The sequence below is a fragment of the Rana temporaria genome, chromosome 9, assembly GCF_905171775.1.
Source record: "Rana temporaria chromosome 9, aRanTem1.1, whole genome shotgun sequence".
NCBI lineage: Eukaryota > Metazoa > Chordata > Amphibia > Anura > Ranidae > Rana > Rana temporaria.
The window spans coordinates 129,452,012-129,471,055 of NC_053497.1; the positions used below are offsets into that span (position 1 = coordinate 129,452,012).

Sequence of the window (19,044 nt, forward strand, 5' to 3'; positions counted from 1 at the left end):
GAGGTCATACCTAAATACTTTCAATTTGTATGCAATCAGGCAAGCCCCTGCACTTCATAGTTGAAGATAAATCTAAAGGAAACCGAACAACTAAAGTTGTATAATGTGCATCTTAGCTTTAAAGAGAGATGACCAGGGGGGTTTCTGGGGTCCTAATGGACAGAATCATTTTTTACGCATGCAGATTAAAATTTTGATCATTAGACTAAGTCTAATATAATCTTTTTAACTGTACAAACATCCAAAAACTGTAATGTCATAATAGATGGATTAAAAATTAGATAAATTATACAATGTTCCAAAACTCTATAACAGATAAATACATCATCTCTGTATCTCAAACAAGACCCGGGGCATTTAGTAGAAGACCTGGGGCACATGCCCCGTGTACCAGGGCCTAGCCACGCCACTAAAGGGGACAGGAATAGCAGCCTACCTACATACTATTTAAAAGGATATTCAGTTTTGAGTAGACAAAATCAAACACTAGCATTTTAGGGACACCGCTAGCAAGATTTTCCCTTTGTCCCGCATTTTTTTTTTCTTCTTTCTATTGCATTTGTAAAGGAATGCAAAACGATGTAAGTGAAATATTATCCTGGGTGGCTTGACCCTTTAATTCTCATCCCCGCTTCATAAGCTCCACTTATTACGCAGATGGCTGCTAAAAAGAGTGTAGGTTATAGGGGAGGGGTTTGAGGTCATTCAGGCTTTCTGTACATGATGCAATCTGAATGCTGACAGGTTCTGTTCACCTCTAAGTTTAGGCCTCATGTGCATGGGCAGCTGGAGTCATAAGATGTAAAATTTGAGCATATTTCCCCACCTGGGATACAGAGGGATGCAAGCAGCTGACCATAGAAGTCAATAATTATACACTGGTACTTACGTAAACACATGCATGGGTATGGATGTAAGCCTCTGGGCACAGACTGACTGCATCCAGGGTGCATACGATATGCATGCATGTTGTATACTGTATACCCGTCAAAGGTGTGCGTAGCCTATTACATTAGGGTGTGCACCCCAAAGCTCAAACACACATGCCTTTCTCTGGATAGTGAATGAATGGGAAGATGTCCGTGTTGAGCGACTTCCTGTTTATTCACAAACTGAAGCACAGTAAACAGTTTACTATGCTTCAGTTATGAATGAGCACACGGAGTGACTGCGTTCATTTAGAAAAAGAAAAGGCTGGTAAATGGCATATTTACTAGCCTCTTCACCTGCCCTCTATCCTGAAATATCCCCCTCAGCAGCCAGGGGAGAAGAGAGGAGGGAAGCCAGCAGCACTGCGGGCCAGAGGGAAACACTGGGGGGGGGAGCTGGGGCAGTAGGGGAATAGGCACTGTGTGTAGTGATTAGGGTGTGCCCAGGCACACCTGGCAAACCTATGATAACCGTGTACAGCCACTGATTTCTATGGGCGGCTGTAAGCAACTCCCGTGGCTCATACAGAGTACGGTGGGTTCGGGTCTCCAGCGCTCTGACACGCCCCCTGCACAGTGCTCCAATCAACAACTCTTATGCTCTTTGAGCAGCATTGTTGATTGATTGGGATATTGTGCAGGGAAAGTGTCTAACTACCTAAGAACTGGACTGGACTGGACTGTTGGCAAGACAATGTTGGACCCTGATAAAAGTAAACCCAGGGGGCAGCCATAGGCGGCAAATATTTAGTGGTTATTGTGGTAGGTATAAATATGCTGGGTACTACTGTGGTTGTTCTGTTTGTCACCCTGATAAGGGGGACCTCTGTTGCCTGAAACTCCAGTGAACACTGAACTAAAACCTAGTGTACTAGCTTTTTCTTTGACATTGAACAATAAAAACCAGACAGAGTATGGATTCGGCTTTACACTTTGCTTCATACATTATTACACTCCAACCTTAAGAAAAAAACTTTTGAGGCGAATTCTTTTTAAGCCCATAGTAGCCCACTTGTTACTCCGTTATCACCACTATCGCCAAGGCATTGAAGACTCTGGTCTTTAGCTTTGAGGCAGCGAAACACAGTATGAACATTATGGTTAACAAAAAACTGACGGCCACCGACTCTCACAATAAGTTCCTCCAAGTTTAGCAACCTTGAATTTCAGGTTCTCAATAATCGTGCTTTGGCCATCAGTTCATGGAAATCTCATATTTCTGCGATCTTGACTCTTGGGATATCCTTGCTGTTTCTTTTTGTGTTCTCTTTTTCCTCTCTTTCTTCTTCTTTTCCTTTCTCTCTTTTGTTTTCTTCTACAGAGTGTTTACTACACATATTGGTTCTTCATGGATGGCCTTTTCTTTTATCCTGTTTTGGATCGGGTGAATGGGGCACAGTTATCTTTGCTGACTACTTTACGTATTCCAGTGCTTCCCTTCCTGCTTTGTACAGATTTTCCGTATGTGACCATCGTTTATGTATTGTGCACTATATTTGACATTTTGGCCATCCAATATGCGCCTCATTCCATTCTGTTGTCTAACTGCTACCTGTGCTTTTTTGTGCTTTTTCATGCTTTTCTCTGGATGCATGTATTATCTTAATATTTTTTTTTTTTTTTGCTATACATCAATAAATATTTTTTGGAAATGAAACCAGGCAAAGGTTCCAACGTTTTCCTGAGCCAACTAAAAATTTTAAAACAAAAATTTAATTTCAATAAACTTTAACCAAATACATTGGCATAAATGTGGATAATGGCTTGCCTGGAATAGTATCATTTAGAGCCCTTTCACACTGGCAGTGCCCGGGCGAAAGCAGTAAAGAGCCGATATTTTTAGTGGCGCTTTAGGGTAGTTTTAGAGGTGCTTTTCGGCCACTAGCGGGGTGCTTTTAACGGCCCGAAAAAGGGTTAAAAGCACCCGGAAAAGGCTGCCGCCGCAGCAGCGCTACCCATTGATTTCAACGGGCAGGAGTGCTTTAGGAGCGGTGTATATAAAGCACTCAGGCTTTCAGGCGTGAAAGGAGAGTTACTTTACAGGTGCTATTTTTAGCTCTATGGTGCCTGTAAAGTGCCTCAGTGTGAAAGGGATCTATGGGCCCTGGCAGTGGCACCCATTCTGTGGTCTGGAGGCCACATGTGGCCCTTTGGCTCTCATTTTACATCTCCCAGGGCTTTTGTAGACATTGTTCTGTGTTTTCCTTACCTAGGTGCTTACTCCAGTTAATGCAAATATTCTTTAGACTAGATTCCAGTATGTAAATGGTTTGGTTTCATTCTTTCACGCTGTGCTGTCCATCCATTTTCTCTTTTTATGTTTTTGTTTTTTAATGGATCTGTGTTTTACAGTTTTTTTGTAGCATAACATTTATGCAATATTATACCAATCAGGCATAACATCTGAGAGGTAAATTAAATAACATTGATTATATTGTTACAATGGCATCTGAAAGTAGGTGGGATATATTAGCGAGCAAGTCAATGTTGAAAGCAGAAAAATGGGCAAGCCTAAGAGGTTTGAATGACTTTGACAAGGGACAAATTGTAATGGCTAGATGACTGGGTCAAAGCAACTCCAAAACTGCAGCTCTTGTGGAATGTTCCTGGTCTGCAGTGGTCAGGACTGATCAAAAGTGGTCTATTGAAAGAACAATGGTGAACTGGCAACAGGGTCATGGACAGCCGAGGTTTATTGATGTACATGGGGAGCGAAGGCTGGCCTATGTAGTCTGATCAAATAGAAGAGGTACTGTAGCTCAAAATTGCTAAAAAAGTTATTAATAATAAAAAGGTGTCAGAATACATAGGGTTTGGCAGATAATGTTACTCTCGCGCATGAGCCGCTGATAACGGCACACTAGCTCAAGCAACGGCGCAAACGTGGCATTGCTTCAGTTCGCATATGCTGATGATGTCAGCACATGCTAATACAGGGGATATCTCCTAAACCATGCAGGTTTAGGAGATATCCGGTGTAGCTACAGGCAGGGCCGTCTTAATAGCATCATGGGCCCCTGGGCAAAGTAATGCTCTGGGGCCTCTACAATGAAGACAGTGCGGGTAAACAGACATCAAATAGGTAGGTGGCAGACAAGAAGAGCTTCCCCCTTTTGGGTGTTGCTCCGAATTAACTACATGAACAATCATTCTGTACAGCAAAGAAACAGTGGGAAAATACTACATACACACAAGTAATAAAGCTGCCCTGTGAATATAATATATCTGCTAGAATGATGCCTCCACAGTACTATAGCCCCGCTACATCCCAGATATCCCCCCAGCACTCTGACCCCTCTACACACAAGATATCCCCCAGCACTTTGACTCCCAATTTTGGGGCAGCGTGGGCTCAAGGAGCAGCTGCTTTTGGGAAGGTGCAGGGGCCCCCCATGCAGCTGGGGCCCCTGGGCAGTGCCCAGGTGTGCCCTCTCAATAAGACAGCCCTGGCTACAGGTAAGCCTAATTGTAGGTTTACCTTTAGTAAAAAGTGGTTTTAAAGAGATTACAACCACTTTAAAGGGGTTGTAACGTTTTTTTTTTAATAACAAACATGTCATACTTACCTCCTCTGTGCAAGGGTTTTGCACAGAGGGGCCCTGTTTCTTCCACTTCTGGGGTCCCCCAGCGACACTCCTGCTCCTCCTCTTCTCAAGTTGCTTCTACGGATTCCGCATTCCCTGGGGGCACTCTATTGACACAGACAGCAGGACTTGGCCCCGCCCCTCGTGCCACTGGCTTTGATTGACAGCAGCAGAAGCCAATGCTCCTGCTACTATCAATCCAGCCAATGGGGACCCGAGACAATGGCTGGAGCTTCTCTGCTCGTCCCTGTCACTGGAACGATTGGGTTCAGGTAAGTAAATGGGGGGCTCTGGGGGGCTGCAACACTACAAAAGTTTTTTTTTACCTTAATGCATAGAATGCAATAAGGTGAAAAACCTTGAGGGTTTTACAACCCCTTAAAGGATCGGTTACTGACGCCTTGGTTGCAGATACCATGGCATAGCTTCAGGGATCTAGTGGAATTCATGCCTCAATGGGTTAAGGTGGGTGGTCATAATGTTATGGCCGATTGATATTTATGTGGCCCTTTGGCCAGGGGTCATATTTGAGGCCCCCAAATCAAGTAAGTTGACTACCACTAGTTTAGGCCTAAAACCATCTTCATCTCTAGCAGCCTGTCACATTCTCAACATAAGTCACAAGGATCTCAGCGAAACATGCAAATGATTTCTCTGAAATATTAGCATAGCCAATAAGAAAACCTGCGGATTAATATCATGTTGTTCCAATTGCATAATTACTTTACAAATCTCTGCCATATAATAAGTATGCAGATCAGGATTTTGGCATCACCTCGACTTAATTAGCTGCATTTTTTAGGTCAGTGACTGAAAGTATTGAGGCCAAGAAGCTAGCAATTTTCAGGTTACTTCATCCTCAGTTAAAAAAAATTAATTAAAACATAGAGGAATTCTTATTCGATGGTCCTACCTTCTGGAAGGCTTTAAAGAGGTTGTAAAGGTTAGTTTTTTATTTTCTATATAGGTTCCTTTAAGCTAGTGCATTGTTGGTTCACTTACCTTTTCCTTCAATTTCCTTCTAATGCCGCGTACACACGATAATTTTCGGGTTGCAAAAAACAACGTTTTTCAGGCTCTAGAAAAAACAACGTTTTTTTTCAACTTGATCATTAAAACGGTCTTGCCTACACGCGATCATGAAAAAAAAATCGCGGTGGCGTACAACAGCACTATAAAGGGGAAGTTCCATTCGGATGGCGCCACCCTTTGGGCTGCTTTAGCTGATTTTGTGTTAGTAAAAGACGATTCGCGCTTTTCTGTCTGTTACAGCGTGATAAATGTGCTTACTCCATTACGAACGGTAGTTTTACCAGAACGAGCGCTCCCGTCTCATAACTTGCTTCTGAGCATGCGCGGATTTTTCACGTGGTTAAAGCCCACACACGACCATTTATTACAACCCGAAAAACGACAACGTTTAAAAAGTCGTGAAAAAAATAGAGCATGTTCGAAAAAAAATTGGCCCGTTTTTCAGAACCCGAAAAATGCCCTGAAGCCCACACACAATCGTTTTTAATGACATTAAAAAAAACTTCGTTTTTTACAACCCAAAAAATGATCGTGTTACGCAGCATAAATGTTTTTTTTTCTTTGTCTGAATTTCTCACTTCCTGTTTCTCCCTCAGTAAGCTTGCCCCCATCAACCGAGCTGTTCTGTCTGGGGGTTAGTCAGCCAGAACAGCTTACTGAGGAGGAACAGGAAGTGAGAAATTCAGACAAAGAAAAAAAACATTTAGAAGGGAAATCATATGGAAAAGGTAAGTGAACCAACAATGCACTAGCTTAAAGGAACCTATTTCGAAAATAAAAAACAAACCTTTACAACCCCTTTAATGTCAGCTTTGCTTTGCCTTGTGGCATCTTAAAGCGGTTCTCCACCCTAAAGTGGAGTCCCGCTGATTGGAACCCTCCCCCCCTCCGGTGTCACATTTGACACCTTTCAGGGGGGGGGGGGTGCAGATACCTGTCTAAGACAGGTATTTGCACCCACTTCCGGCCAGACGCTACGGGCAAAAGACGGGCATTCCGTCACATCCCGTCTGTCGCCCGTTGGTGTGCTGGGGAACACTCGGCTCCCAGCACACAGCGGGAGCCAATCGGCTGGCGCGGCTCGCGCATGCGCCGTAGGGAACCGGGCAGTGAAGCCGCAGCGCTTCACTTCCTGGTTCCCTGAGCGTGGATGGCGGGGGAGCAGCAGAGTGCTCGTGCTTCTGCTGCGATCGGCGCTGGACTCCAGGACAGGTAAGTGTCCTAATATTAAAAGTCAGCAGCTGCAGTATTTGTAGCTGCTGGCTTTTAATATTATTTTCCCGTGGCACATCCGCTTTAAACTTACCTTTCTTGCTTACTCTTGGAACTCCATCTAGCCACCAGGAGAAAATAAAAATACCCATGGATATGGAAATGCATATGGCTTCCTCCTTCCAGTCCCACGAGACAGCACTTTTGCTTACCATTTGGCTAGGCTGGCCCCGGAAGGGGCAGTAAGAGACCTCAGCCCTCGGTCATGATTTGGGGATTACACAGGGTTTCTCTCTTTTTGTTCATGGTGGGGTTGCAAAGTGAAGGTAATTATAAGTGACTGGTGGAGCCACTATTACATGTTCATGAATATAGCAATGCATGAAAATTTTCAACATTGTTACAATAAAAACTGGATTTATGAATTAGCAAAGAACCCAGATTCACAGATGCTACAACAGGTGGTGGCAGCCATTGTGCAACCTTAAATTGGAACCTCAGGACAAGACAATTTTTATTTGTTTTGGATTAAAATCAAAATCTTAGCATTAAAATTTTTGGCAGGATCTTTATTTCCTGTCCTTATAGTAACTGGGAGGGGAAATAAGGGAAAATCTCTCCAACAGTTAAAACTAGCATTGCACCGATACCAATATAAAAAAGCACTTGTACTTGTGCAAATGCTCCAATGCTAGAACCGATATCTTCAAGTCCGCAGACTATAACCGCCGCCTTTAAAAATGTGTTCACATATGTGCGAGCTGCTTTTAGTGCGATTTGTAAAAAGATTCCAGTGCAATTGTGGTTCAGGTGCAAATCTTTAAAGTGTATGTCACTGGAAATCGTACCTGACTCTTCGCACTGCGTGCACTGTGAACTGGCTTCATAGAAAGCCGGTTTGGTTCACATGTCATGCGAATCGGATGCGCTTCAAAACGCAATATATAATAATAATTTAATAAACAGAATCACAAAATGTATTAGATTAAAATATTAGCTAATTAATACTGGTACCAGTGCATCCCTAGTTAAAACCTAAAAGGTTTTCTCTCCCTCACCATGCTCTCTGAATCTTAAAGAGGAGGTCAAGCCTGGGTGAAAAAAAAATTAAGTCAGCAGCTACAAATACTGCAGCTGCTGACTTTTAATATTAGGGCACTTACCTGTCCAGGGAGCCCACAATGCCCGCCGCCATTCCTGGTAAGAGAATCTGGCAGTGAAGCTTTTCGGCTTCACAGCTGGTTCCATATTGCGCATTTGCAAAGCACGCTGCGCTTTCCAAGTGGCCCAGCGGCGGGGAAAAAGAGGAGAGGGTTGAACTTCCGGGAGATCGGGCCGTGGCCCCATCTCCAGAAGTGGGGAAGTGGACCTGTCAAAAACAGGTCCGCGTTCCCCCCTCCCTTCTGAAAGGTGCAAAATGTGGCACCGGGCGGGAGCGTATAAGCGGAAGTTCCACGTTTGGGTGGAACGCCACCTTAAGTATCGACTTGCATTTGCGTTCCACCTTAAGAATGAGGATAACTGCCTTTGAACCCCCTGAGAACCAGAGATGCCACTGAGAAGCTGCATTACTTCTCTCACAAATCGACTTCCTTACACTCTCTAAGCAGTTGATAAAGATAATTTGAGTTGGTTGAAGGGATCTCAAGAATTAAGACCAACAAAGAGGGGACAATTCTTCAAAGGAGGACCCAAAAATAGGGGACAGTTCCATAAAGGTTGACCCAGAAGGAGAGAGTCCTACAAATGACAACTCATAACTTTCTGTATTAGGTCAAAACCATACAAATTAAAGTTCAAATGGAGATTGCCACAGTACCCAAGCCTTTGCTTGTTTAGTCCAATTGACTTCGGGGTCTTCATAGAGGTGTACAGGTCTGACACCTTGTGGAAGAAACTTGAAACAAGGGCTAACAAGTTTTTAAAAAATTACCATATCACTTTTTTTAGTGCGGGCATAATGATAAAAGTAGTTTTTACTTCACACACACCTCCTTATTGTACCAAAACCCAGTTGAAGCGTATGCATAATTCTTCCACCAGCGCTAAAGAATGTAAATGATGAACTTCTTATTTGCTCCCCTTTGATCTGTTTAATATATTGTTGGAAGCATTTTGCTTTATCTGTTTGATAAGTGAAAAAAACTTGTGGGGGCTGATGGGGGAGCAAACTGAAGGTTTTTAATCTTTTTGCAAAGAAAGCATGAAGATAAAAAACTTCAGCCTTTAGAACCACTTTAAAGAGGTTGGTTTACTAAAAACAAATAGGGTATTCACTTTGCAAGTGAATTTTTCCCAGAGTTTAGTGAATGAGGTGAAGCTCTATTGACTTCCATCATCCAAATCAAACGCAAGCAAAAAAAAAGTAGATATTTTAAATTTTCCTTGCATATGATTATTGGAAAATGAAATGTCACCATATTCGCTAAGCTTTAGAGATAATTCCCTTTGCAAAGCAAACTGCCTATTTACCTTTAGTAAATAAACACCAAAGTCTCTCTTTACTTTTTTTTGGCCGATTACTTTTTTTTTACTTCTCCAGTTGCCCCATCCTGTACAATTCTATGCTGGTCTTTATATACTAACTTACCACCAAATCCAAGCTCAGTCCAACTTTGAAATGAAGCCACTGCTGTGAGGTCACATGGTAGCCATCAGTAAGTGCTGACACAGCTAGTAACAAAAGTTGGACAGAGGTTCTAACAATTTCCTGCTCTACACAAAATGTAAAGAAAAGTTATGGGGGTAGGGAGTGCAAGGCAGTCATACATTTTACTTTTGTGACCCGGACTGTGCTCTTCCTGTCCCAATGCTTTGGCACCTTCCTCTGCTTCTAGAATGTGTCAGCGCTATAGAAGCCTAGATGTGGTTGCATACACATGCAAAGAAAGAAGATGTAGCAAGACTCAAGTACTCAAAACTTGTGTGTGACAAACCTCAGAACAGCAGGCCACAGCAAAGGAGGCATTTAAATGAGCAATACTGACCCCCTGAACCAATCCTATCTTCCCATTCAAACCAACCCCTATTGGAACTCCGAACCCACCCTATATTCCTAATCAGACCATCCCCCACTTGAACCCCTGACCCACCTTATCTTCCTATTCAAACTTTTCTCATTTTAACCCCAGACCCACCCTGTCTTTTCGTTTAAACCATCCCCCATTTGAACCCCAAATTCACCCTGTCTTTCCATTCAAACCTTCCCCTGTTTGAACCCCGGACCCATCTTATCTTCACATTCAAACCATCCCCATTTGAACCCTGAACCCACCCTGTCTTTCCATTCAAACCATCCCCATTTGAACCCTGAACCCACCCTGTCTTTCCATTCAAACCATCCCCCATTTGAACCCCAGACCCAGCCTGTCTTCCCATTTAGACCATCCCCATAAGAACATCACACCCACCATATCCTCCCATTCAAACCATGCTCATTTTAACTCCAGACCCACCCTGTCTTTCCATTCAACTCACCCCCCCATTTGAACCCCTGGACCCACCCTACCCTTCGATTCAAACCATCTCCCATTTGAACCCCAGACCCACCTTTTCCTCCCATTCAAACCATCCCTATTTGAACCTCAAACCCACCTTATATTCCTATTTAAACCATGTCCATTTGAATCCTGAACCTACCCTATCCTTCCATTTAAACCATCCACCATTTGAACCCCAGATCCACCCTATCCTCCCATTTAAACCATCTCCTTTTTGAACCTCAGACTCACCTTATCCTCCTTTTCAAATCCTCTCTATTAGAACCCTAGACCCACCCTATCCTTCCATTTAAACCATCTCCTTTTTGAACCTCAGACTCACCTTATCCTCCTTTTCAAATCCTCTCTATTAGAACCCTAGACCCACCCTATCCTCCCATTCAAACCACCCCCTCCATATTTGAACCCAAGAACCACCTTATCCTCCCATTCAAACCATGTCCATTGAATTTACGTGGAACCCTCCTTTAATAGTGCATTGTAGCAGCAGCTAATTCAAATCTGAGACTAAAAACCTTTCTCAAATTGTTAAACACGAGTTCTAATGAAAAGTATGATCAAGTGTATAAATGAAAATATTTTTTATTTTCTATTTAGAATGTATCGCCAATTTAGGCTGAATTTTACACCACAAATTCACAAAACAAGCTCACAATTACAAAACAAGCTCACAAAACCAATACACTACATCGCATACAATTCTCAAAAGCAACAACACGAGCAACTACATTTCATCAACAGTCATAGAGCAATGGAGAAAAAAATCTATCTGGAATATACGCCATTCATAAATATGATGGAATTTCAACTAGTTGGTGGATTTGTTGTACCGGTCATGTCAAAACTGCAACAATTAGGGTCAGTCCACCCAAAACGAAAATTACAGTTTTGAATATATGACCGTTTTTTTTAAATTCTGGATATTTGTCTGCACCCTTCTGCTGTGACCATAACAAGGTCAGTCTGATAAGGATTTATAGCTTGTAGAATGCAGCGACAATTAAGTTTAAGGCTGGCCATATATTATACAATTTTCTTTCAGATTTACCAAAACCATATAATATGAGATCAAACCTTAACACTTTCAATTTGTATGCAATCAGGCAGGCCTTTGCACTACATAGATCTAAAGCAGTGGTCTCTAAACTGTGGCCCGAGGGCCAGATACAGCCCTTTGCTAGCCTTTATCCAGCACTTCAGGCCCTATTTCTTCAACTTACACCAATACAGGGGAATAGTTCCTTTCACCGACACTAATGATGGGGCAATATTCCTCCCTAATGATGGGGCATGATGCCTCCCATTAGAATCAATGACAGGTTACTATTCTTTCCATGATGGGGTACTATTACTTCCACTGATACCAATGATGGAGAACTATTTCTTCCTCTAACAATGAGGCACTGTTTCTTCCACTGAAATCAATGATGGGGCACTATTCCTCCCACTAATACCAATGATGGATCACTACACCTCCTACTGATCTCCAACCCCGAGGCCATGTTTATTCTCATTGCTACTGTGCCTGGGGCATTTTCTACCCCCATTGGCCACAATTAAGCCCCCCTAAAGTCGGAAGGACAGTAAAGTGGCCTTGTGTTTGAAAAGTTTGAAGACCCCTGACCTAAAGGAGATTAAATAAGAAAATTGTATAATGTATGGCCAGTCAAAGAGTGGAAGACAAGAATCAGGAAGCCAAACATGAAGATATAATTCCAGAGAGATAAAAGGACTTATGATGTAACAAATTTTAAATATTAACTTTGAACAGACTTTTTTTTTTTGCTGACGTTCTTCACACAGAGCAATTTAGTAAAACACTCCATATGCATAAATATTGAAATTCCATAGTATCATTCCTGAGACATGAGGCACTTGGTGCCTCAGACAGGTCAACAATCCTAAGTCAACCAGCAGGGCTGCACTAGGCATACGATAACATGGCTTCTTATGAAACTTGTAGCATATGGGCAGACAAATATTTCACATTTTAATCCATGATAATAAAAAGGACCAATAGAGATAAAACAGAAAGTTACCATAACGGCAAATATGCAAGTATAAGTCCAGATACTTACAGAGAATTTTTATTTTATTGAAGTTCCATGTTGGAAGGAATTTTGTTACAGGATTCATAAAGGTGACTTATCAGGATTGTTTTATGAGATTATTTGAACAGCAAGTCCTGTGTACCCCTTCATTTTAATGATCCAGGTCTGAGGAGTTCCCAAAACAAAAAAGAATAAAAAAAGAGCCAGAATTTTCTTTTTTGTATTTTTCTTTTTTATAAAATTCTTTCAGAGGCTACAGGTCATATCATACACTCAAATATTGCTGTATTTTACAGACTTCATCCAGTTACAACATGGCGATCTCAAACACAGCTTCAATATAAGCCTATAACTTTAATTAACATAATTAAAAAGAAAGTTTCCGTATCTAGAACACAATTGATCACAGACAAAACTCCTTTCTGGAGCAGATTACAGCCACACCATCCTGTTCATCCCAAGGATTTAAAAAAAAAAAAAAAAAAAAAAAAAAAAAACAGGGAAGGAGGGGGGGGATGTTAAAAAAAAAAAAAGTGGGGGTCGGGGGACTCCTGTGACAATGAAAGAGAAGAGACAGTGAAATGGGACAGACTATTGAGAAGTCAGCCAATGCACCTGCTCCTAGCGCAGAGCTGGTCTAGTGGTGGCATGCAGGGGTCATATTATGAGACGAGGGGGAGAAAAAGGCGGGGGTGGGCAGGACAGAAGCTGATTTTGAGAACATATGGTGGCCACGAATATTTTAATCCCAGCCACATAAAAAAAAAATGCATTTGATTATTGCAAAAAAATAAAAATAATAATAAGTTTCACAGTTAGAGAAGGAATGCAACACCTGAACTAAATATCCCTTTAACAACTGAGATCTTACAAAAAAAAAAAAACACCTTGGGATGAACATTGGAGTAATTACATCATAAATATTATGACATTATTAGTGGCAGATCCACTTAAAAATGTGCAACAAGCTGTATTTTTTCCATTTTTTTATACACACTATCCCTTTTGCCCACAAACCCATTTTAAAGTAATTTTTTGTTATTTTTGTAAAAAAAAAAATGCTGCCCCCCCCCTCCCCCAACCCACTCAAAAACTATTGCACAGAGAGGCAAAGCTCCGTGCCAAGTAATACGCCAGCCTAACAATGTAGACCAATTAAATAAGAAGGAAAAAATGCTGAAAATTCAGCACAACAAGACTTTTTTTAATAAAAGTTACACGACTCGACTTTACTTTTTTCTTTCTTTTTCTTTTTTTATAAACAATATACAAGATGCTTAAAGGGACCTTGTTAGAGAGCATAGATTACATGGTTTATGTGGCCCTTATGGCTGCAGGTCTTGGATAAGTTTAACGCAAAATGGTTCAGTTGTAATAGATTTCCTGCTCCAATTCCTAGTTTTACAAAGTTACTTAAAGGAAAAAAAAAAAAAATGTTTTAAGGGTACAGTGACGGGTATGGTGCCTCACATCAACCAGAAATCCTATGATCATTAAAAGGCGATACTTTAAGGCTAACCTGCATGCAGGACATAGCAGTATACAGTGCAATTTAACACAGCAGGCAAGTGGGTAAGATGCATATACCGATTATAGGTTGGCAAAAAAAAAAAAAAAACCTTCTGTACTGCTGCTGAATACCGAGTGAAATTTACCTTGTGGTTTTTATTGTTTTAATTTTTAAAAAAAATGGCAGCCTCAAATATTACATTTAGGGGATAATTCTAAACAAACAAAATTTTGAAAAGAACTTGGATGCAAATTTAATTTTTTTTTTTTTTACCATAAATTTACAGGGAAAAAAATTTGCACAAAATTTTTTGAGATTTGCACCCAGTCAATGGAAGTCAAACAATATTCAGCTTTTACGCCTTTAATTAATTGACCAAATACTAATTTTGAGGGTGTTTTGGGCAAATTTGGACCATAATAAGATGCTCCTATTCCAGATAAAATACACATATGCGTCCTGTCTTATCTGCATAATAATTAAAGGAGTTTTGTATTTCTTTGTTTGTCTTTACAGCAGCGTTTGTCAGATATATCAAACAAACAATCCTGTTGCTTCTCTACTTCTTATTTAAATCCACATAATGTGGTTCCAAAACATCCAAAACAGAACTCAGTAGTCAACAGGTCACAATTCTCTTTGCAGACAGCAGATGGTGCACTTGCTCCTTTTTTGTGCAAAACCGTGCGCAACTTAGTATGAGATATATATATATATAAATATATATATATATATATATATATATATATAATGTACGTGTGCAATACACACAAAATATATACACACACTAAATCTGAACACTTAATAGCATCTTATTCAAGTCTTTTGTCCTAGAAAGGAAACGTCATATGATAAAAAATACCTATATGCATGTTTGCCTTTTCTAGATTTCAGGTAAAAAATTAGATGTTACAGAAAAATATAAAAAAAAAAATGTTTAATTAGAAAGGGGCAATACTTTTAAGGAGCAGAAGGTTCCCATACAGAATGGCCAACTCAATACTTTAAAGGGACTTTGCAACATTTTTTTCTGCTGAAATGTTAATCTCTCGAGGGATTGGGAAGGGATACAACTGAAGATATTTATATAGGAGAATATTGATCTGGGATAAAAAACATTAAACACATTACCTACAAGTGCAGCGTACAGTATCTGGTGCTGTTTTTATATTTCTCGAAATACTGTGCTTAAGGTCGAGGTAGATGTAAAAAAAAAAAGATAAAAAAAAAAAAAAAGGACATAAAAACAAAATAAGAAAAAAAAATGAAATAAAATGTATCTTTGTGGGCCCCAAACTTCCTAAAACCTGGAGACCAAAGAGCAGCTTTATCATGTCAAACAGAAAATAAAAAAAGACATACATACAAAGAGGCAGGAGTCACTTTCCATGAATAAACAAAAAAAAAAAACATAATATTTTGTACCTAATATAAAGAAAATTAAAGTTCCTTATGGAAAAATATAACTTTTAAAAAATGTTTTTACAGCTGTAAAAGAAATAAAAATTAGTAACCAGCAGTTGTAAAGGATCCGATGAAAACATATATTTGGGGATTACACCCTCCGATATCACGAGCCTTGTTTGGAAACCTTAAGCAGCGGAGCCTCTTTAATTAAAAAAATAAAATAAAAAATTAAAACATACACAACAAAAATTATTTAAACCCCCAGAAAACAGGAAGTGATGGAATGTCACTGCTTGTCCTGCGGGCAGTTACCGACTGCTGGACGAATACTTGGCCTTGGTGATGAGATAGAGGACAATGTCTTGGTGGCCACCATAGGCCGCTATGTGCAGGGCACTCCAACCGTCCCTGTTGGCAAGTCTGACGTCGGCTCCAAACTTCACCAGAAGCTTGACCAACTCCAGGTTGCCATCAATTACAGACTGGTGCAATGCTGTCTGGCCCTCTGGGCCAAAGGAGTTGACATTAAACTCACAGTTGGTCATGTTCTGGAGAAGGGAGTGGAGCTCCTTGGTGTTACCCTTCCTTACAGCCTCCTGGAACACCCGTTGGGTGTGAGGGATGGAGCAGGTGGACACTTCTGTCTGGCTCATGGCTAGGAGGGATCCAGGTGGGTAGAGGGTAAGGTCTCTGCGTGGCGAAGGAGGAAGGATCCTGGTGGAAAAGACCTAGAAGTTGGTCCTGTTGGTAGGGATCTCTTTTGAAGTAGATCCTGTCAGTGGAGATCTCTTTAGAAGAAAGTCCTGCTGGTAAGGAACTCTTTAGGAACAGATCCTGTAGGTAGGGATCTCCTTAGGAAAGGGTCCTGTTGGTAGGGATCTCTTTAGGAGCAGAACCTGTAGGCAGGGATCTCCTTAGGAATGAGTCCTGTTGGTAGGGCTATTTTTTAAAGCAGATCCTGATGGTAAGATCTCTTCAGAAGTGGGTTCTGTTGGCATGGATCTCTTTAAAGTTGGTCCTGTTGGTCTGAATCTGGAGCCGGGGATCTGGTCCTGGCGTGCTGGCTCTGTGCAGGTGAGCCCAGATTGTGTGGGTGGCCAGCTCTGTAGTAGACCCGTCTTGGTGGGTGCTGAAGCTCCTAACCCCCCTGTACTTTATAGCTCCCTCCACTACTTGTGCACAGCTGGATCCAGGAGGCCAGGAAAGGGGGGAGCTCTCCCAGTAATCCCAGAAGTTTGGGTAAGATTGCAGTGAGCACAGCTCCTCCAGCACAAGCGCTTCCCAACTTAGTGATCCCAGGTTCTCACCAGTTCTCCTGTGTGTGACTTCAAGCCTTGTCCGGATCCCAGGCTGGCTGTGCAGGGGACTAATGACCCGAGGATCGCAAAGGCTCCAGCAGATCGGCTCGCTCGGTGTTCTGTAGGCGATGCATGGGGCGCTCTGACGGTACTGTGCTGGAAACTTGCAGGTCAGACTCAGCTCGGCTCCGGCCAGCGCGGCCCCTTTTACTTAGAGCGCTGATTTGCATCACAATGCCCCGCCGTCACGGCTTCCCATTGGCCGACAGCCCACGTGGGGCCGGCCCCTCAGCCTTCCCAGCAGAGAGGAACGTTGAGAATCTGGGCGTGGCCTGGAAGTTTGAGTTTAGGGAGAGTGACAAAAGTTCTCACGCACTGTCTGAAAGAATGAGGAGCGGGCGGGGGGAGGCTGCCTGGGACTCCGCCCCCTCTGCATAGCCATGTCTTTCCTAACCTGGAAACCTCTCTGTGTCACCACAGCGCTCCAATCACCGTACTGGGGCCCCGTGTGTCACCACAGCTCTCCAATCACCGTACTGGGGCCCCGTGTGTCACCACAGCTCTCCACTGACTATACTGGGGCCCCGTGTGTCACCACAGCTCTCCAATCACCTTACTGTGGCCCCGTGTGTTACCACAGCTCTCCACTGACTGCAATGGGGCCCCGTGTGTCACCACAGCTCTCCACTGACTATACTGGGGCCCCATGTGTCACCACAGCTCTCCAATCACCGTACTGTGGCTCCATGTGTTACCACAGCTCTCCACTGACTATACTGGGGCCCCGTGTTGTCACCACAGCTCTCCACTGACTATACTGGGGCCCCGTGTGTCACCACAGCTCTCCAATCACCGTACTGGGGCCCCGTGTGTCACCACAGCTCTCCACTGACTATACTGGGGCCCCGTGTGTCACCACAGCGCTCCACTGACTATACTGGGGCCCCGTGTGTCACCACAGCGCTCCAATCACCGTACTGGGGCCCCGTGTGTCACCACAGCTCTCCACTGACTATACTGGGGCCCCGTGTGTCACCACAGCTCTCCACTGACTATACTGGGGCCCCGTGTGTCACCACAGCTCTCCACTGACTATACTGGGGCCCCGTGTGTCACCACAGCTCTCCAATCACCGTACTGGGGCCCCGTGTGTCACCACAGCTCTCCACTGACTATACTGGGGCCCCATGTGTCACCACAGCTCTCCAATCACCTTACTGTGGCCCCGTGTGTTACCACAGCTCTCCACTGACTGCAATGGGGCCCCGTGTGTCACCACAGCTCTCCACTGACTATACTGGGGCCCCATGTGTCACCACAGCTCTCCAATCACCGTACTGTGGCTCCATGTGTTACCACAGCTCTCCACTGACTATACTGGGGCCCCGTGTTGTCACCACAGCTCTCCACTGACTATACTGGGGCCCCGTGTGTCACCACAGCTCTCCAATCACCGTACTGGGGCCCCGTGTGTCACCACAGCTCTCCACTGACTATACTGGGGCCCCGTGTGTCACCACAGCGCTCCACTGACTATACTGGGGCCCCGTGTGTCACCACAGCGCTCCAATCACCGTACTGGGGCCCCGTGTGTCACCACAGCTCTCCACTGACTATACTGGGGCCCCGTGTGTCACCACAGCTCTCCACTGACTATACTGGGGCCCCGTGTGTCACCACAGCTCTCCACTGACTATACTGGGGCCCCGTGTGTCACCACAGCTCACCAGTGACCATATTGGGGCTCCATGTGTCACCACAGCTCCAAACTGACCGTACTGGGGCCCCGTGTGTCACCACAGCTCTCCACTGACTATACTGGGGCCCCGTGTGTCACCACAGCTCTCCACTGACTATACTGGGGCCCCGTGTGTCACCACAGCTCTCCACTGACTATACTGGGGCCCCGTGTGTCACCACAGCTCACCAGTGACCATATTGGGGCTCCATGTGTCACCACAGCTCCAAACTGACCGTACTGGGACTCCTCGTCACCACAGCTTTCCACTGACCGTACTTGGGCCCCATGTGTCACCACAGTTCCCCACTGACTGTACTGGTGCTCCATGTGTCACCACAGCTCTCCAGTGACTTTACTTGGGCTCCATGTGTCACCACAGCTCTCCAGTGACCCTACTGGGGCTCCATGTGTCACCACAGCTCTCCAGTGACTGTACCGAGACCCCATGTGTCACCACAGCTCAAAACTGATCGTATTGGGACTCCATGTGTCACCACAGATATCCAGTGACTGTACTGAGGCTCCATGTGTTGTCACAGCTCTCCACTGACCGTACCGAGACCCCATGTGTCACCACAGCTCCCCACTGACCATAATGGGGCTCCATGTGTCACCAAAGCTCCCCACTGACCATACTGGGGCTCCATGTGTCACCACAGCTCTCCACTGACTATACAGGGGCTCCATGTGTCATCGCAGCTCACCAGTGACCGTACTGGGGCCCCATGTGTCACCACAGCTCTCCTGTGATGTACTAGGGCTCCATGTGTCATCACAGCT

The 19,044-nt window shown here is 43.6% G+C and overlaps 1 protein-coding gene across 1 annotated transcript; it reads right to left on the reverse strand.

The window, feature by feature from the left end:
- Window positions 1–12,331: 12,331 nt before the first annotated feature.
- LOC120914057 (NOTCH regulated ankyrin repeat protein) lies at window positions 12,332–16,789 on the reverse strand. The gene is made up of 2 exons (XM_040324500.1): window positions 14,732–16,789; window positions 12,332–14,696 (listed from the first exon to the last, which is right to left on the reverse strand). The coding sequence occupies exon 1, from the start codon at window positions 15,876–15,878 to the stop codon at window positions 15,534–15,536; it is 345 nt and encodes a 114-aa protein (XP_040180434.1). The 5' UTR covers window positions 15,879–16,789; the 3' UTR covers window positions 12,332–14,696; window positions 14,732–15,533.
- Between the last annotated feature and the right edge of the window lie 2,255 nt (window positions 16,790–19,044).

Bases quoted from the DNA above. Each gene is read 5' to 3' on its own strand.
- LOC120914057 (XM_040324500.1), bottom strand. From the start codon at position 15,878: ATGAGCCAGACAGAAGTGTCCACCTGCTCCATCCCTCACACCCAACGG.